This window comes from Struthio camelus, chromosome 2 (assembly GCF_040807025.1).
Source record: "Struthio camelus isolate bStrCam1 chromosome 2, bStrCam1.hap1, whole genome shotgun sequence".
In the NCBI taxonomy this organism is placed as follows: Eukaryota; Metazoa; Chordata; class Aves; order Struthioniformes; family Struthionidae; genus Struthio; species Struthio camelus.
The window spans coordinates 173,566,248-173,587,371 of NC_090943.1; the positions used below are offsets into that span (position 1 = coordinate 173,566,248).

The 21,124-nt window shown below is 41.2% G+C and overlaps 1 protein-coding gene across 1 annotated transcript in view; it reads left to right on the forward strand.

The window, feature by feature from the left end:
• The window catches only part of FAM83H (family with sequence similarity 83 member H), a 30,318-nt gene extending 10,171 nt beyond the window's left edge, over nt 1–20,147 (forward strand). The window contains exons 2-5 of the mRNA XM_009671692.2: nt 10,875–11,335; nt 12,340–12,504; nt 12,863–12,987; nt 16,890–20,147. Coding sequence (XP_009669987.2) covers nt 10,889–11,335; nt 12,340–12,504; nt 12,863–12,987; nt 16,890–19,530 — 3,378 coding nt within the window. The 5' untranslated portion in view covers nt 10,875–10,888 and the 3' untranslated portion in view covers nt 19,531–20,147. The remainder of the gene's footprint in view (nt 1–10,874; nt 11,336–12,339; nt 12,505–12,862; nt 12,988–16,889) is intronic.
• Nucleotides 20,148–21,124: the final 977 nt, after the last annotated feature.

Consider the following 21,124-nt stretch of genomic DNA (forward strand, 5'->3'; position numbering starts at 1 on the left):
GGACGAGTCAGTCGTTTTACCATGATATGCAGCGTGAGATAAGGCCACTAGTAGTATACTGTTTCTCCTTTTGGTATCGTGATGTGAAGATGAATTAAATTACCAGAGAAAGTTCAGAGAATTCCTAAGTGAATGCCACAAACATTGTCCAGGGACAAGAAACAAGCCGTACAAACAGAAAAATCCATTCAGTTTATCATAGAGGAAGCTAAGAAGAGATTTACACTGTGCTTGAACACACAAAATATCTGATTGTTTTTTGTTCCTGTTTGGCTAATAGAGCTGGCTAATTATAACACAGCTAATACCTGAAGTTAAAGTAAATTGGCTTTGCAATAAGATGCATTTTCACTGCAGTAAGATAAATGAACATTGAAATAGCTTACTAGGAAAATAGTTGACTCACAGCTGTCTGGTGTTTTAAAACAAAATGCAACTTTCTAAAATATATGCTTAAATATAGTTACTGGGAGAAATGCTATCGTCTGTGTGTACAAGGTGCTGGAGTGTTCAGGCTGAAAGATTTACTGGCTCTTTTTTGCCCTTTGTATCTGCTCTTCCCTTCCTTGCTATACTCTATCAGTCAGATCTTGTGTTGAGTAGGATTGCCTGCTGCATGCTAATCATGCCTATTGCTCTTCCATCTATGTAGTAAAATAACAATGATAATCAAATCTCATATTGTAGGACATGTCTGAAGGAGTCAGGAAGTGGCTTTCCTCGTTGCACAACTGGATAAATGTAGTTAGGACTTTTAATCTTCCTTTGACCCAGATGACCAAAGCTGCAAGTAGAATGGGATAGTGAACTGCTGAGAAGCAACAGTTAAGGCAGATATTCAATGGCTTAGCATATTCTATTCAATGCTAAGTTAATGTTTTGTAGTATTAAAGCAGATGATTTAATAGCCTCCCGAGGTACACTCACTCTTTTAAAAAGCAGTTGTGATATAGACTGGATAACAGTTCAGAATTAAAATAGGCACTTTAAATAATTTAAAAACTTTTGTTTCAAAAATAGTTTTGTTTTTAGCAGATTTCCACAAAGTACAGTGTTATCTTTTACCTCACTATTTTAATCAAAGAAGTAAGAACACGTATGATAAAGCTTTTAAATACTTGATTATTGGGAAGGTCAATTAAGATAAAAGATAGGGCAGGCATAAAAAAGTACCTTGGGTCACTTGATAAACTGGGTGCATCACAATTAGTTATTACACTTAGTAACAAAATCCATTTCATACCTACAAAAGGAGATGGTATCCCAGCGTTGTTTCAGAAAGTAATGGGTGTTAGAGCAGTCAATGAGTTGAAGTGCAATGCCATAGTAATATCCATAGATGTGCAAACAGGATTAGGGAGGCAGTTTTGTCTCAAATACAGCATTGGTAAGAAAACCATCAGAATCTTCTGTTCAGCTGTGCTGGCTGTGTTTTAAGATGGGCCTTGAACAGAGTACAAAAAAAGTTATCAAAGCAATTTGATGGCTTGCAAAACATTGTACAGAGATGGTGGGATTCACCATCCCTAATGTAAGTGTCTACTTTAGTGTAGGACAAATTACTCACTTGACTGTGCTGACTAGATTTTGGTGGTTGTAATAGGAACCAGACGTTCATGAGAGTGTCTGTACTGGAGATGTCTAAAGTTATGTGCAACTGATCTGCCCTACTATGGAAGCCATGTTTCAAAGTACAATGAAAATTTAAAAAAAAAAAAAAAACTCCTCCAATTTCTTTACTTTATGTACCGTCAAAGGAGTGAAATTCTGGAACCACCTCCCGGGCAGGTTCTGGTATAAGATCTTTAAAGTTTCAAGGCAGATCTTGATAGAAGGGAATGTATGACAGGATAAAGGTAATCTTGGAGTTAAAAGTTGAAGATTGAGCACTGAAGCTTTGGACGTGTTAGTGTCGCCAGGATGAAGGACTGAGGGAAAACTTGGCCAAATATAAGTGTCTGTGTTAGAAGATGACTCTCATCCCATCCTCATCTCTATTGATTTTATTTACTTGTTCTCAATCAACTAATGAGGGGAACACAGGGCAATTATTTTGCATGTAGATGTTTTAGACACCTGCATTTAGTCAGTGAATCTTACTCTTGAGGAGCAATCCAGTTCCTAAACTTAGGTCGCTAGTGTCATTTTAGGTGCCTTAGGGTAATGCAAACATGGCAGATGTGGCACAAGCCCTATGAAAGACTCACATTGTTCTGGACCAGCAGCTGGAGGCCAGGCAAGATACCTTAGGGTATCCCAAATGACACTAAACACCTGCATGTAGACACCTGAATTGCTCCCCTATGGTTTATTTGCACTTCACTTACATTTAATTTATCCAAGGCTTCAGGGCTAGGTGCTGGAAGAGGTTAGAAGAAACTTTCCCCTTGCTATCTAATTTGGCTGCTGGGGTTTTTCTTTCATCTTCCTCTGAAACAACACAATTGGACAGCTCTAGTGATAGGATGATTAGTGGCATATGCTAGCATGCTTAGTGGTCTTAGAGAATGTCTCGGGTCCCTTATTGGTGTGTTCTGTTCATAAATTCAGGCTTAAAACAATTGCTGGATTTGAGGACAGGAAAGAAGTTTTTCCCAGGTCATACTGGCAGGGTCTAATGGGATTCCTCTGCTTTCTTGTACAATATAGGGGTAGTGCTCTTCTTGGGATGCTTTTCCTGAAGTTGCAGCTGTCAAAGGTGTGAAGGACTTTGGTGATGAGCTTGATCTTTCCTGTTTCCTTCTGGTAGTACAGTGTAGGTTTTATGGCTTTGGGGCTTTTGTACAAAAGGTCTTGACTTTTTTTTTTTTTTCCAGTACTTGTCATGTGAATGGAAGGAGAGGTGTTTGGTGGATACTTTTGAACTGAACATATGTCACATGGTTGCTCACAATTGCAGAAGCTGGAATAGATGATTTATATGGGCTCTTCTCCTCCTGTAGTCCTATGAGATTCAGTTCCTGAATCATAACTGGAGTACAGAATATCTCATTACCCTTTATAAAGAACTTCAAGATGTGTGGTGGTGCCACACATTATTCTTTTCTAGCGTCTTCATTTTTCACCAGATTCCCCATAGCTTGTATCATTAAAATTTGTAAACTGTGACTAGCAAATAAAATAAATTATTCATTAAATTAAATTTTAAAACCTGTAAATAAATAAACTTCTCTGTCAAAAGCAGTTGCAGGCTTCCATAGCCATGTGGTATATTCTTAGTCTGTGACTCAGTTTCTTTGACTGGTGTAGTAGTTCACATATCCACAAACCATGGTCTGTCTTTTTCTGGGGTGAATGAAAGCTGCAAAAAAGCAGACTTGTAAGTAAATTTCAAGAAAGGAGGCAACCCCCTCTTGCAGTTGTTCTTCTGTCGTAGATGCCACCGTAATCTTGCAGGAAAATCCAGACATCATGCAAAATACCAATAAATAATAAATCTTCTGTCACTGGATTCAGGAGATCTGACAAGGTGTTCAGTGAACTCCCAATAAAGGAGCCAAGGCATAGAAACAAAGAATTACCATCTAATTTAGGGAGAGCCTTTGCCGCTGAGCTCTCGAAGGAAGTAAGGGTCCACATAGGTTATCCATTTCACAGAGCTCTCTCCCAAACTTTGCTTCTTCTGCCAACTATTTCCTTCATTTTGCTCTTACCAGGCCTCCTACATGACAACTACCACAGGTTTAAGAGAGAATAACAAACTATTTATACTTAGCTACCCTTACCTGGCACTCCAGATTCTGAATGCCCTACAGAAGCAAATAGCAGAATACCCAATTCTGGAGTCAAACAGTAACAAGGCAGTGCTGCATATTTGGTAATAAATTGAGTCTTCGAATCTAAGGCATGCGAATGTACTCCGCAACATCTAGCTTTGCAGTGATAACTGACACATATTGAATGGATCAAAACTGGTTAGCATAGATGTAAAGAGATAGTAGTGTTAAAAAATTACATTGTAGAAACTTCCATGTGACAAACAAATTATTAGCCATAAATGGTATGTTAGATTTTTCAGCTAATTTGTAGCGGAATTAGTCATCAAATGGTGGGTTATTTGACCTAGAACTAGAGACACAGCCTTGTACTCTGCAGCTTAACATCAAATTTGAACTAGTATCTCTGAGTTTTGCCAGTTTCAAATAACTATTCCCAGGAGTTGTGACTTAGCGGAAAAAACAACTAATACATTAACTAAATGCAGAAATAATCTAGATGATAAACTCCGCAAGATGAACAGTAGTAGAGGTGTACTTGCAAAGATTGCAAGTGAATGGAATCCAAAAGCTTAGGTGACTCCCTTACATCACAGTGAATTGGTATTCCTAGCAGCGTTTCTGCCCAGCAGCTACCTTGATTGCTTTTGCAAAGTTTTACTTATTCATTGACCTGAGATGTGCTCACACTCTTACCACAGTGACAGAAGATAATATTTGAGGTTGCAGCTAGCTTCTCCCCTTCTGCTTAAATTGACAGTCAGGGAAGTAGTCTGAAAGACTACTGAAAGAGCCTCAATCATTTTGCGCATCTCTTGTTGTGCAAGCATGGAATATGTTCATTGTATGTAGCAGCACATGAGGAGCTAGAGGGAGATTACTGGGATCGTGCCAATGCTAAGTATACTTGGGATTTTTCTTCACAGGAATTTCCCCAACTTTTTCGGGTTAAAAGTGGCATAATGCAAATAGACCTAAGACCAGTAGGACCAGATCATACAAGCAGCCATATCAGTGATGCAGATCGAGAAAAAGCAGCATTCTTCAATGCAAGCTGAGAATTAATCAACCTATTATGTCCTTGCTGCAGATCAGGGAATTAAAGAATGCCAACCAATTCTGCAGCATGAAGAAAACACACAGAACACATCACCTTACTCATTATTTAAACATTTTACTAGCTGTATAAATACTAACAGCTACTGCCTTTGTAGAAAGCACTCTAGATCAGTACCTTTAAGGAAAACTGCACTATAGAATAAAGCTGACCATTGTAGGACACCTCCCTGTTTCCATAAACAAAACCCTGACCTTATAGTGTCCTTTTGGGATAGGAAATCAGCTACCCATGCGTTTGCCTGAAGCATCAGATAACAGATCTTGGTTTTCTGGAGCTTTTTCTCCTAAGATCCAGGAACTTCAGCCTCTTCAGCTCTTTAGCTGGAGTCAAGGGCTAAAGTACTCTTTCATTACAGGTACACACACAACCATGTGCTCTTGAGACCTTTTTATAGTCCTCAGACTTTAAATCCGTATCAGTAGACCATCAGTTTTCCATCTTGTGCAAACATGAAGCACAGACACTTGTTCTGTTTCTGACTTACCGAGCAGATCTATCACAAGTGCAACATGACCATATCTTTCTGAATGCATTCCAAATAATTCTGAAGAATTGCCCCAGTGCTTTCACTCCCCAGAATCCTATTCAGTAAGTTATTTTTCTCCAAAGTGGTGCAGAATATTTAAGAGATTTTTTAAAATGAAGGTCCTACTTAGTTATATGTAAGCCGTTTCTATCCAGGATTCTATGAGGAGAAGTATGTGCATACCCTTAAAGCCCAGTGCGTGCACAGTGAGCCCAGTGTGTATAGGTAGTGTTGAAATCGCTGCTCGTGCTTACACATACTACCCATGCAGCCACAACATGTCCTGACATATCAGCCTCATTGCATAGGCACAGACTTTCTGTGTAGCACTACTGCTGTTAATCTGGCACTACCGGGGGCACCAAACTTCTGTGCACACACCGTAAGGTTCATCTATGTGTGCAGAGCAAGCTGCCAACCCAGGCTTACAACTGCTGCTCCAAACAAGTTGTCAGACAATCCAGAAAAAAGTCAGAAATCTTCGGATCCTTCCTGAACTTCATCAGGGGATCTATTCAGGGAAATCAAACTAAATGAAAGCTATACATTAAACGTGAGCAAACTCCAGAATTTCCTCACACATAGTCTCAGGGTAATGTAGGGACTTCTTGGGGGAAAAAAGGATGCATTTTTGCAGCTTTCCTGCATGGCCTTGGGAACAGCATAAAGGTCAAACACACTAGTGGTAGGTGTTCTTAAATGTGTTGTGCCCACTTGTTTTTATGGCCGTGCAATTCGTCAGTTAATTATGCTTACGGTTGCTGGAACATTTCTAATTCTCATTTCACAGTTCTCAAATTCGTGTATCTATTGTGGAAGAATTTAAAACCACCTGAGGGAGAATTCTGCTCCTTAAAATTGAGGAGGCTCAGTCACTAGAGCCTTGCCTGAGCAAATAGAGGAACGGCACATTCGGCAGGCTTCAGGTTCTTGCTAGGTGGTGCTAGGCGTCTTGCATTTGATGATGCTTTCTCAGCATGAACTAAGAAAAATGAGCTGGCTGAAATAAGACACAGCATCTCCTTTCTTAGTTCTCTCCTTGTGAGCCAAAGAGGGTGACGGTGCAGATTTTTTAACCTTATTCATCAGCCACAGGACTGTTCATGCTCCCATGTTTAGTGCAATCCAGTTCAGGTGTTTGCTGTAGCCCTTGCGATCTGTTTTCACAGGTAAAGGTGACGTCTGGAGACCAGTTTTCCCCGCCCTGGCCCTGGCCTCTCTTGCTGCTCCCAGGGTTGCCAGGTTTGGCCTCACAGGCTGAGCCTTGGCTCCCTGCGGTCGGTAACGATCTCTATGCTGATTCTTCAGAGGCTGGATTCCTCACAGCACAGTGTTAGGTGGGGGATAGTCAGGGCTGAGCAGCGAGAAGGCCGATGGCCCACTAAAAGTCCCACGCTAGGTGCTGACAAACCTGCTTCCTGCCTGCCCTGTGGCCATGTCACACCCTGGTTCAGCCTGCGCAAAGCCCAGAGGAGCAGTCACCCCGTGTGTTTCACAGCTCAGGCTGACACTCCTTAATGCGCACACAGCAAAATGATACCCTCCAACACAGACACATGGAGGCAACGCCCTCCAGAGAGACTGTTTTTATTCAGGCAGCACAGTCAAGTGCAAATGCCTCAGTGTTACATGAGAAGCACAAGTCCCCTTTCCAGACATCCCTCACAGACCAGTGTCCCTCCGGGGACTGTTCCTCTTCACCTATGATCACTATACTCAGGCAAAGAGTCTTCCAGCTCTGTATTTGTTTCCTGCTTGTGGCCAGTGGCTTAGGAAAAAGGATGAGGAATATTTTACCTTTTCATCGTATTTGTTTCTTCACTGATAATAGTTTTCCTGCTTATTCATTAATATATTGACTACCACAAATCCTTAGGGAACATCAGTGACTCCCCCTATTGTAAAAACTACCCACTTACCCCTCCCTTGTTTCCTGGTCTACCTTTCCAGCCACGCATTTTTGGACAATGGAAAAGTGTTCTGGGTAAGTATTGCTGCATGCCAGTCCTGTTCATACAGGCTTTCTTGAGCGCTTGCTGTTGGCCACTCTCACAGATATGATAGAGGCCTAGGCAAACTTTGGAGCTGACCAGTATGGCCATTCTCAAGTTCTTTCCTCATATGCTTACCTTGTCTTATGATCAGCTAGTTTGTGCAAAAAGCTTTGGGGAAGAGCTTGTTGAAATCTTTTTGTTGTTGCTTATAAGTAACATCAAATATACACTATAAATGAGATCACTCTTAATTAGGTACTCTCTGATTCCTTCAGTGCACAGTGAGAGCTTCACAGGACATGGCTTCCCTCTACAAAAGCCATACTGACTGTTCTACAGTGATCTGTTCTGCTCCCTTTCAGCCTAAAAGGCCGCCTTGCATCCAGTCTGCAGGACAGAGAGTGCTGTGTATTCAAGTTTGAATACATGCATACTATGAATCCATGCACTCCTTTCACATAAAACCTTCAGAGGAATAACACTTGAGACCAGCAGTATACAGCCATTTTGTACCTGAGCCTCACTTGAGAAAACCGGCAATATTTCTTCTCTCCTTGGAGCCATCTTTCTGAACTCTTTCTCCTCCTCCCTGACCGCAGCCATGGCACTGCTGACGTCCTCTTTGCCCCAGGCACCACTACTACTTGCCTCCATTACCTCCTCCTCAGCCCTGTGGAGCTATCTAGCTATTTTTTGACTCCTTGTAAAATTTTAATATCTAAAACATCCTGTAGCAAGCAGTGTTAAGTACAACTGAGAAAAGGCATTTCCCGGTGTTCGATTTGAACCTACTACCTGCTAGGTTCATTTGATGGCCTTTTAGTTCTTGTATTGGAGGAGAAAATGGACAACTGTTCCCTGGCCGTGTTTTATAGACTTCTTCAGGCTAAAGAGTCATAGTTCAGATTTATAGTAGTCCTTTTGAGATGTAAGGAACCAGACTTTCATATTCGCAACATGTTCAGGTTGTGAGTTCTGCCTGAATTTATGCAGTGGTATAATTTTCTCTATTCCTTCCCTAATAATGCTTACCATTAGCTGACATTTTTTTCTTTAAAGCTCCATCTTCTCAGTCTTGATTTATAATAGTTTCAATATAATTATATTAATGTAATATAAAATTAAGGTTGTTTGCTCACTTTATTTTTATCTGCATTAAATTCCATCTGCCATTTTTAACTGTCCAGTTGGTATTATAAAGTTATTCTGCTTCTTCTCCTCTCCCCGCTTTTTCTTGTAGTTGGTTCTCACCTTTACTGTTCTGAGCAAGCCAGCCTTATCAGTAGTTTGCCACTTGCATGACCATTCATCCCATTTACAGGACGTATCTGAATATGTTGAACAACACAGGCTCGAGCGCAGCCTGTGGGACTCCTGTGAAGCTGTGGGACTCTATGGGGCATGGTAAAGATTACATCAAGCATGAAATTCCAGTGGGATTTTGTGGCTAAGAACTTTGTTCTAGTAAAGTAGAGAATGTGAGATAAGAGAAAAAAATTGGGGATGCTAGTATATAAAGTATTAATGAGCTCATTACTTCAATGTTGTGTCCTGTTTCTGTAATATCACTTCAGGAAGACTGTTAAACCAGGAAAGGTCTCAGAAAATATCCAAGAATGACTTGAACTCTGGCAGCATTTCCTGAAAATGAAAGGCTAGAGACACTTACAGAATAGTTAACAGGTACAAAGGTGACTTAAGCACACCAAAAATGAAGGTATATACTGGACTGCTCTTTTTTCTAAGATGAAAAAAAAAAACAGAATGAGAATTAGCAGTGGGAAGACAAAGCTAGACAATTCAGACTACAAATAAGAAACATATGTAAACTGCAAAGACAATCATGCATTGCAACACTTCACACAGGGACCTGTTGGATTCAGCTGCTATCTTTATATTAAGGCCATATTTTTTTCTGTTGTCTGATGCAGCTCTACCAGGAGTTATAGTTTGAAAGTGGAGTAACTTGTAATATTCTGTGAGCTGTGTTATACAGATATTCAGAAGGGGAAGTCCACTAAGGCTTCATCTCCAAACTATTTTGGCTTTATTCTTAAAGTGATAAATGAGAGCCTGCAGTATGGGCCTGCAGTCTCTTTTCTTCCTCTCACATCCCTCACAATCGCTTTTATTTTGGGAGCAGAAGTCTCCTATGCGTTGGATGGCAATGACAGTAGCAGCCACTTCCACCCTCTACTCAGACTCTCTATTGAGGAAATTTTGTGTGAGTGGTCATGAGAGCATGCCATCCTCTTGTTTTGACTATAAGGAAGCCTGTGTTGGCATGTCAGTGACAGAGCCTCAGGAAAAGTGTGTCTGAGCATTGACATTAATTGAGGGCCAGGAGCCAAAAAGCTTTGAAGCTCTTCACAGGTCAGGTATATATTAGTACTTGAGTTGTATCTGTGTCATGATAAGCTTTTCTTCCAAAAACTGTGGTTAAAATCACTTTTGTCTTTAGACTTAAACAATAGGTTCACTACAGGTAAGTAATCTTAAAATAGTGAATATAAGCCCCTTCACTACAGAATTTTTCTAACTTTAATCATCAGGAAACTGAAGAAGCAGTCACAGAATCACAGAATCGTTTAGGTTGGAAGGGACCTCTGGAGATCATCTAGTCCAACCTCCCTGCTCAAGCAGGGTCACCTAGAGCATATTGCCCAGGATCACATCCAGACGGGTTTTGAATATCTCCAGGGAAGGAGACTCCACTACCTCTCTGGGCAACCTGTTCCAATGCTCTGTCACCCTCACAGTGAAGAAGGTTTTTCTCAGGTTTAGGTGGAACTTCCTGTGGTTCAGTTTCTGCCTGTTGCCCCGTTTCTGCCAGTCACGGCCCTTGTCTTTAGACCTTCACGGATCTCAGCAGTTTTTCACTTGTGTGTCTTCTGACCATACTACGGCAGCAAGATACTTTATACTTGCTTGTATTCTAGTCTTACCCTTGCTTCTAGTCATATGCTGAGGTGATTATAACACTCAGCTCTTTAAGGATTCAGTAGATGCATTTGTACACATGCATGTGCTTTCTGGTTTACTACCATATTACACACAGTAAATAACTTATATAGCATGTAGAAATGAGTTCTAATGCAGTCCAGCTAACAGCCAGCAGCATTATACTTCATTTTAAAAAAAACTGTAGCTTTAAAACAAAAAATAAATTTAAGCTTGGCAATCTGTAGCCTAAAAGAGAAAGTTGAGCATTCTGTTAAATGCATAATCCTCATTCATCACTATATTGCCCAATTTGATTCATTCCTTATTTTGCCTGAAAACACTTAACTATGTTAGAGTAATGTTCTGAGTGTTTGCCATCTTTGCCTAATCAAGACTCCCCGTCCATTAGGAATGAATTCTCTCCACCATTACTCTGCACCCTTTGAATCTCTTCCCTTTTGATGTTGCCATCGTGATCCCAACCCTCACAATTTATGAGGATGGATGTGTCGCTGGAGTGAGACTGCTGGCCTGACTGTTGCTGTTGTCGTTACTTTTTATTGGTTTTTTTGCAGCTCTCCACTGCCTCATGGCTCGTCGGTCTCAAAGCTCCTCTCAGGGGGACAACCCCCTCGACCCCAACTATCTGCCACCACATTACAAGGAGTATTACCGCTTGGCTCTGGATGTGCTTACTGAGGAAGGCAAAGAAAGTTACCAACGCTTCCTGGCAGAGGAAGCAGCCCCTGATTTTCTTTGCAACTCAGAGGTGGATCACATCATACAGAATCTGCAGAAACCCCAGTATGCCAATCAGGAAAGTAACACAGACACCACAGGTGACAATGACATGGATGGATCCTCTGGGACATACTGGCCCATGAACTCAGACCTTGCTGTTCCTGAGCTTGACCTGGGCTGGCCAATGGTCTTTGGGTTCAGGGGAACTGAAGTGACAACTCTTGTGCAACCACCGCCGCCGGACAATCCAAGCATTAAGGAGGAGGCTCGCAGAATGATTCGAGCAGCTCAACAGGTGAGATAGTAAAGAGCCAGACTGGATCAGAGATAAACATGTGCATGTGTGTGAGAGATGAATCAGGATGCATCAGGCCCTCTGCTCATTCCCATAACTTCTGCTCCCAGGATCTGATGGCGAGGAAGGATGTTTTTTAAGTTACCTTTTATGGCATCAAAGCTAGCCTCTGCTGTCTGAACCTGTGCAGAATCGTGTAAGGCAATGCTAAAATATACGAAATGTTCACAGACTGGTTGAGGCTGGAAAGGAGATCATCTGGTCCTGCTCAAAGTAGGGTCAACTACAGCAGGCTACTCAGGGCCTGTCCTTGAATATCTCCAAGGATGGAGGCTCCACAACCTTTCTGGCAACCTGTGCCAGTGTTCAATTACCCTTAAAGTAAAAAAGTTTCTTCTTATGTTTAAGCAGAATTTCCTGTATGACAATTTATGTGCATTGCCTCTTGTCTTTTCACTGAGCACCACTGAGAAGAGTCTTGTTCTGTTTTCTTTACTCCCTGCCATCAGATATTTATACGCATTGATAAGAGAAGAGTGGGGAAGGACATGGAAATCCTGTAGAGGTTTGAAGTTACTTCCCATTTAACAGCATATAGAAATAGCTATATACTGGCTGACTGAATGCTAGCCAGGAAGTTATCTAAAAATGGCGCGTGTGTGTCAGAGGGTGAGGGCCTGTGATGGCCAAGCAGCTCAATACAACCTCCCTGTGTGGTTCTGCAACCAAAAAATGCCTGCTATGATTATTGGATTAATTAGCAAGGGGACGTTCAACAGCAGCGAGGGGTTTCCCCTCACTTGTCACCCTCCTCTATGGAATATACACATAAGATAGGAATTCTTTTTCCAGTTCTGGGGCCCACAATGTTAAAAAAAAAAAAAAAAAAGACATTGAACTGGAGACAGTGCAGCACTTCGGCTTCGGAATGTCAAGTGCTGGGGAACATGCACAGTCAGGATATAAGCCAGCACAGACTAGTGATGACCTTGTTCTTTTCCTAGGTGGTAGCCATAGTGATGGACATCTTCACTGATGTGGATTTGCTGTTTGAGGTGTTGGATGCTGCTGCTCGCAGAGTCCCTGTGTACATCTTGCTGGATGAAATGAACTCTCAGCTTTTCCTCGATACAGCTGCTAAATGCAGAGTCAATCTTAACTATGTGGAGGTGAGCAAACAGAAGAACTCCCCTATCCTGGCTTCCTATCCTTAGAGGGGTATTACTTGGGACACAGAGGTCTGCCATTATATAGTAAAAAACTGAGAAAATGGGAAGCTGGGCTAGAGCCTAGAAATATAGGAGTATGAGGGAAGCCAGGAGAGCTGGCACAACAATACAGTGGTGAAGGCTGAGGACATGCTAATTAGGGGTTTGTCTACCCATTGGGAAGGCAGGCAGAATAGCTAGTGCTGAAGTATAAAAATGGTGGGTAGGGAAGGAAATTAAAGGAGCAAGGGAAAGAACTAGGGGCAGGAGAAGGGAAATAACAGCATCCAGTTGAGTCAGTGCCTTATCTGGTTTGCAGTTCCTAAGGGTGAGGACAGTTTCTGGCCCAACCTACTACTGCCGCACAGGGATGTCCTTCAAAGGCCATGTGAAAGAGAAATTCCTCTTGGTGGACTGCATGGTGGTGCTGAGTGGCAACTACAGGTGAGAAGCTCTGCAGCTTTACATTTCCCTATTTCAGTGAGAGGCTGGTTGTTGGGTAAAGCAGTGTTTCAGCTTTCCAAATGAACATCAGTGACAAAGATTTTCTCACTGAAGGATAGTGAACAGCAATTATAAAGAAAATATGCCATTTTGCAACTGAGGTAGATATACCAATTGAACCTGAAGCCCAAATACCCAAAGCTGAGCTTGTTTAACATCAAAGGTATAAATGATCTGTACAAAAGATAAAATTATTATAATGTATTTTAAAAATCCAATGCAATGCTAGGCAATAGCATTGTCAAGGTTAACAAGTCCAAAAAACTTACATGCAGTCTGGCACAAGTTATGTAACTGAATATATTTTGGGGAAATTTTAAACCTGATTCAAAAAAACATGTCACCAGTCCTCCCCAACAACAAATGAACCCTAACCCAACCACCTCCTCCAAAGTAAAATAGTTAAAGAGACTAAGGAGTAGACACTTAAATTTCAAGAGCTAGTCACTAACATGGAATTACCGATGCCTTCTTTGTTAATGAATATACTATACCCATGTTATGCCTGAGTATATATGCTATTGTATCCCCTTCCCTATTGCTAGAGGGAAGCATATCTTACACCCTTCTTCATAACCAAAATCTACTCCAAATATACTCTGCCAACATTCCCCCCACTGCAGCCTCCATAAAAAACACCCCGCCCCCCCAAGCAAACAAACAGACTCAAATAATATCACATAGGAAGGCAAACTTAGACCTTTACTACGCTATTAGGAACCTTTTGTAGACCAGTCTGAAGGTACTCACATACAGTTTAGCCATAGCTGTGTTTGTGCTGACATCACTCTTTGGCCTAAAGGTCTCATTCCTCTTCCCTATGCCTCAATCAGCCCTTTTAGTTTTGATGTAGAAGCTGGACCTTCCATTTCCATTTGAATTAATTTTCTTGAACATGTGAACAGTTAGAAACAGTATTCTGAGGCTTTTACAATAACATTTAACATTTCCCTAGTTTGAGAATATCTGTCCTGATAAATCATAGGCACACAGTTCAATGCTGTACTATACTGCTGGTGTTCTGTAATCATTTTATGCTTGCCTCATCTTTCTAGAGTTTCTGTTTGTTTGTTTTTTGCCACTTCAGGCTGTTTTTTTTTTTTCCCTGTCTTCAAAATTTCATTCTTGCTACATAGTGTATCATCAGTATGAAAGATTATCAGAATCCTGTGCTTCTGCAGCAACAGCACATGCTCACTTTTTGTGCCAGTGTCACTACTGAAAAGATGAGTTCAGCCCTGTATCTAATCCTTCAAGAACTTCACTAGTTGCCTTCCTTCAGCTAGCTACTTTCTGCACAGTTACTCTCCTGTTTAGCCGTGCCTTTGCCAGTCTTACAAGACTTCTAGTACTACCCATGGGGGAACCCATTTTTAGCAACTAATTTCTACTGTGTTTGGAACTTATATCTCCTCACCTTCAGAGCGAGGAAAAAAAAAAAACAGACAACCCACATAAGTGGGTTGGTCTTATGTGAGCTATTTTTGTAAATAAGTTTTGCTTTATCCTATATTTCCACTTAAACACTGCATCTTTCAGTAGTCTTTTTTATGGGTCCCAAAGTGTTAGCAGAAGCAGACTGAATCTCTCATGGAACTGACCTACAATTTACCACACATGGATAATTGAGATTTAACAGCAAAGGAATGTTAAAATCATCTCATTGAGGAAGTTAGCTGTGGTGTACAGGACTGTCTCAACAAAAACATATTAAAGAAAATTAGGTCAAATTAACCAGAAATACAAGTTTAAAGTGAAGATGCTAAATCGTATTAAGTGCTTCTGCGAACAGTTATATCCAAAGTTAAAATGGCTTCACTTTACTCATAAAGTAAATTAAATTATATGTAAATAAAGATGTAATTTGATTTAACTAGCCCACTTCAAGTGATTAAATAGATTAATTTTTCTGAATATCATCATGTAGATCTGGAAGAATGGGGCCAGGCATATGGTCCCTTAGATTCATGTTGTTCTGCATAGCTCTGGATGGGTATACTATTTCAAAATAAACTGTATTATAAATTTGAAATGTTACAATCATTGAACCATAAAATAATTCAGCTTGGAAGGTACCTCTGGAGGTCATCTAGTCCAAACCCTCCCTTGCTCCAAGTGGCGCCATCTTCCAAATTACTTCAGGTTGCTCAGGTCCATGGGTTGTGACATGCTCAGGTCCAGTTGGGTTGTGACTGCCTCCAAGGACATGGACTCCACAACCTCTCTGGGCAGCTGCTCCAATGTTTGATTGCCCTCATTGTAAAGATTGTTTTTTTTTTTTTTTTTTAATAATTCATCCATATTTCTCTTGCCATAATTGTGTCTGTTGTCTTGCATCATTCTGCTGTGTACCTCCAAGAACAGGGTGGCTCCATTTTTACTTATAACAACCCTTTCAGTTGCTGAGGACAACAATTAGCTTGTTGCCCTCCCGCCTGCACCCATCACACCTCCCTTAGTATGCTTTTCTTCAGGCTGAACAAACCCAGCTCTTTCAGCTTCTCCTTCTACCTAACATACTTCATCCTGTTAACCATTACAGTGGCCCTCTGCTGAACTTGCTCGTTTGTCAACAGATTTCTTGTATTGGGAAGCCTAAAACTGGACTCAGTACTCCAGCTGCAGTGTCAGAAGGGCAGACTAGAGGGGAATAATCACTTTCATTCATCTGTTGGCTACATCTTTCACTAATGTATCTCTGTACATGGTTTAGCCTTCACTGTTGCTGTCTTTCCTCAACTTGTTACAAGTCATTTTCTGCCAAGCTGTTTTCTCATTGTCCTCAGCCTATACTGGTGTATGGGTTATTCAATCCCAGGTGCGGGATTCTGCATTTGCTTTTGCTGAACTTCATACAGTTCTTGTTACCCATTTCTCCAGCCTGTTGAGACACCTATGAATGACAGCCCTGCCTTCCAGCATACCAACTGTGCTATCCTCTCCCCGCCCCCAAACTCTCATGCTGGTGTCATCTGCGAGCTTGCTGAGGATGGATGCCCCCCCCCCCCAACCTTGTCCAGGACCGTAATGAGGATCTTAAACAGTAGTGCCCACAGCCCTGACCCCTGAAAAACACCACTTATAATCAAACTACTGACCACTATCATTTGATCCTGACAGCCAAGGCAGTTTTCTGTTTATGGTGTGGCCCACCCATGCTATCTATAGTGCTCCAATTTAGCTACACAGAGATACTATGTAGAGGCCCTGTGGAAACGCCTGCTAAAGTCAAGGAAAACAACATCCACTGCTCTCCCCTTGTCCACACAGCCAGCCATCTCATCATAGGAGGCAATCACAGTGGGTCAGGCACAATTTACCTTGGGTAAAATCTCTGCTGGCTGTTCCCAATCGTCTTTGTGTCCTTCTTGTGCCTGGAAATGGCTTCCAGGAGGATTTGCTCCATAATCTTCCCTAAGACTGAGGTAAGGATGACTGGCTGTACTTCTCTACTTGCTTCTTTTTGCCCTTCTTGAAGATGGACATGACATTTTAATTATAAAAACAATTACAACACAAAGTTATTGCAGGAAGATTTACTTCACATGAATGATAAGGATTATCATCCTTGGCCTCAGTTCTCTCTCTTTGTCTACTGTTACTAGTGACTGGCTTATTTAGAACATGGGTCATTTATTGCTCTGTAAAATCCTCTGCAAAGCAATGATGCCCAATAAATCCTTAACTATTAGGCTTGTGATCACCAGTGTGTAATGAATGGCTGCCTGAGTAGTACATAATATCAGGACAATTTTCTTCAGGCAAGCAAATGGTTTAACATGAACTGGTACTGCTGAGTTACTTGATGCTAACACTATCATTGCTTCTGTTTCTCTTTATAGTTTTATGTGGTCTTTTGAGAAGATTCACAGAAGCATTGCACACATCTTCCAGGGGGAGCTGGTGTCCAGCTTCGATGAAGAATTCCGAATTTTGTTTGCACAGTCAGAACCTCTTGTTCCTCCAGCCAATGTATTGGCAAAGGCAGAGAACCCATTTGCCATGGCTTCTTTTGGCAATAACATGCCTTTCTTTCCAAAAAAAGCACCCCTGCTGTTCCAGAGAGAGGACAATCTTTTTCCCTCCTTTATGGACAGAGTTGATCCAGACAGGTACTTCCTGTCAAATTTCAGGCGGGATGACATGCTGCGCCATACTGTGGAGGGGTCAGCCATGCGAATGTATAAAAAGGTAGAAATGGAGAATTCTCAGATGGACCCTGTCAGGGGTTTTCTCCGCTCCAAGCAGTTAGAGTTGGATGCTTTTAAGAGACACAGTTTTGCAGAAGGAACATTTGAAAATTTTGCTTCTTCCAAACAGTATGCCAGGCAGATGTTCATGAACAATCTGGATGAATTTAAAATCCAGTCTAGTCATTTTCAAAAGGATCAGTTCTACCAGTACCAGTTTGAACATCCCCATGGCAGGCCTCAGGGACTGTTTGAGAGAATACGAGGTGGTAGGCCAGGATTCAATGAACTGGAAGATTATGGAGAGGGACCAAGATACCCTGAACTTGAATCCAATTTTCCACAGGAGGGTTTCCCCTTAAGGCTAGATTACGTACCTTCAAATTCTTCCAGGGAAGTGAGACATGGATCTGATCAGCTGAACCCTGCAGGCAATGGCCCAATGGGAATGATGTTAAGAAGGCAAAACATAGGACAGAAATTCATTTGCCAGACATCTCCTACACAGAAGCAAAGCCTGGAACAACGCCTGTTTTTACAAGACAAAGAAGAGGACCCAGATCAAGACAAGAATACCCAGGAAAACAGAACAGGGTTACGTGACTGGAGGATTTCCTCATACCTTAGTGCATACCAGTCTGAACCAGAAGAAGGTCTCCCAATGCCCATGGAATCGGAGGCATACAATGATGTTCTTGGGGATACCCTCACAAAGCACTCCAGTGACCTCATCCCAGTGTTCAAACCCCCTATGTCATTCAATAACAAGTCACTAGGAATTGAAAGTGCCAAGGAGTTTGCAGATCCTGAGAGAGCAGGTGAAGAAACCTCTATAATGAAACAGGATGCCTTTAGGTCCAGAATAAATCCCTTGATCCAGAGGAGCTCAAGACTCAGGTCCTCTCTGATTTTTAGTGCTGCCAAGTTGGATCAGCCAAACACAACAATAGAAAAGGTTCATATGATCCAAAAGGAACAAATGTCCAGTGAGTTGACAAAAGACAATGAAACTATAAAGACAGCTGCCTCATCCAAAGTGGCAGAACTCTTAGAGAAGTACAAAGCTGTGGGCAAAGACACAGAGCGAGCGACAGTCAGTCACACCAAAGCTATTTCCAGTTTTCTCCAGGAAGAATCACAGAACACAGAGAAGAAATGTACCAAATCTGTGCAATATAAGATTCTAGAGAGTAGGGTACTAGACTCCAAAGACTCCTGCAGTACTTACAAAGTACATGGAGAGCCTGACAGACCATTTGGAATGGCTTCATCAACCCTCCAGCTTACTGACCCATTGAGTAAAGACCCCCTAGCCCATATTAGCACTAAAGTAGACAAATTATCATCTCGGTTTTACCCTATAGAGAATAAACCTACTCTTCCAGAGAAGGAGAGTCTCATATTTGTAGGGGACACTCAGAAACTGAATCTTCCAGAGAAGAAGGAAAGAGTGACATTCAAAGAAGACACTCAAAAATCAGCTAATACAGAACTCAAGAAACCACAGATTAGGACAAGTACCACATCAGTTCTTGAAAACTTATCTAAAAGACAAGGATCAGACAGCTCTCTCAATAAGTCTGAGGAAGAATGTTCAAAACAGGAACAGAATCCAATGGAATTTTTCAGAAAAGGGTCATTACGGCTGAAGCAGCTTTTGAACCCAAAAGGTGAAAAGAAATTGGAGGAGGAACCCATTTCTGAGAGTGGAAAGTCTGACAAACAGCCTGTGGTTCTCAAACGATCTTCCATAGGGGACTGTCAGGAAACGATGGAGGAAGAAAAAACCCATAAATTTGCAACACCACTTCCTCCCAAAAGCAGCCAGCCAACTCAGGGGAGATTTCCTTCATCCACAGCTAACATCCTGTACAGCAGCAACCTCCGTGATGATACCAAGGTGATCCTGGAACAAATTTCTGCAAACAGTCAGAAGAACAGAGCTGAACTGGCCAAGCAACTACCATCCACTAGCAATCCTGATCTTTCTAAGTCAACTACAAGCTTGGAAAGGAAAGGTGAGAAGGAGAAAAGCTGTAACATCCACAGATCTGAGAGTTTTGGGAGCCAGAAACGAACTCTTCAGCGGCAACCATCAGAGGATCGAGACACCCTTCTGAAAAAAATGGAGAATATGCGGAAGGAAAAGCGAGTCTACAGTAGATTTGAGGTCTTCTGCAAAAAGGATGATCATACAAGTCAGAGTGAAGAGGAATACGACACGGATGCCAAAGACAAGAAGATGGGAAAATTCATGCCCAAAATCCTGGGGACCTTCAAGGTCAAAAAATGATCATAGAAATACTATTTAATTCCATATAATCACTGACTGTCAAAAGAGAATGAGGAGGTAAAACGTTTATGATGTATATAAGCACCATAGGCGATACTCTCCGAGTTACTGAGTGGAAATACGTTCATCATTAGCTTCCTGTGGAACAATTTGCCAAAGTCATGTGGTATCTGGCAATCTCATTGCAGTATGTTTCAAATAAAAATATTAAATTGCCAAAATGCTTAAAAGAAGTAGAGTAGAGTCTCTTTATCTTCTGCTCAGGGAACTTTTTCAGCTGACAACACAGTTCCACTATCAGTAGGGACAGAAGTGAAAACAGAAAATTCAGTACTTGGGTTTGAGCCAGGAAAAAAATAAAAAATAGTTGTAGATACAGATATATTAATTGCAAAAGTGTTTTGTTTTGTTTTGTTTTTAAAAACAACAACTGTTTCTCAGGTGCAAACAATTTTTCTTCATATCTAGTACCAGAAGGCACATCTTTGAAAGCATGCAGGAGAAAAAAACATTGCTCAGAAAGAAGTGCTTTTTCCTTATCTATGGTTATGGCCTTGTCCATTAATAATGCCCAGCTTTCATATTTATAATTTTATAAATCTATTGGGTATGCTTTGTTACTGTTTTGTTTCCTTATTTATGATCAGAAGTACTATTACTTTAGAGGGTGAGCTGAGAGAAGCAGCGGGAAGGCCATAAAAGAGGAAATTTACATGCTATGCAGGGAGAAAGATGTATATCTAGGTCTGCACTTCAGCTAAGCTGAGTTAGTATGGAGTTTATTTAAGCCTATATACTGCTGTCTTGGACAGGCAGCAACTTACTTGATGATGAAAGTCCGCTATGAGTTTTTTTTGGTTGGTTGGTTGGTTGTTTTTTTTTGCTGGTGTTCTAGGACAGTAACCAAGTAGTTATGAATATTGTGATGTATTAAACAAACACAGTAATTTACTATAGTGCTGAAAAAGACTCAGTTTTCACACACACACCCCTCATGACATGAAGAGCTCAAAAGTGATCTGAATTCTCCTTATGAAATTGAGCCCATGTTCATGAAAAAGAAGTTGATACCACAAAGGACAGACCAGTAAATACGCAGCTTAAGGAGGCAGGACCAGAAGTGAGTGGGCACAGATTTACTAGCATATGTGTACTTTCTTTGTCTCTGATTCCAATCAATTTTAACACTTGAAAAGAGAAACTCATCTCACTGAAATGTAGCAATATCTTCCATTAAAAAAAAACAGAGGAGAATTAGAGTTTGTATATCCAGTTCTACACCATTAAAATTATTTTCTGCATTCATAAACAAATTAGATTTACTAACAGCACTGCAGACATCTCAGTAAGGATCGTGTCCACACTGTATCTCCAGAAAGCTTATACGCAAGCAAAATTCAAACAGTGAAAGCACAAAAATGATATCAGATATATACAGGCCAGATCTTCAGATGATGTACGCTGATATCCTTTCAGGCATTTCAGCAGTACCACTCGAAGCTGAGTAACACCATTTCAGGATACCACTCATGGTCTGTTAAACACACAAATTTATATATGAATGCTGTATGCATCCTTATTTCCTTTGCTCTTA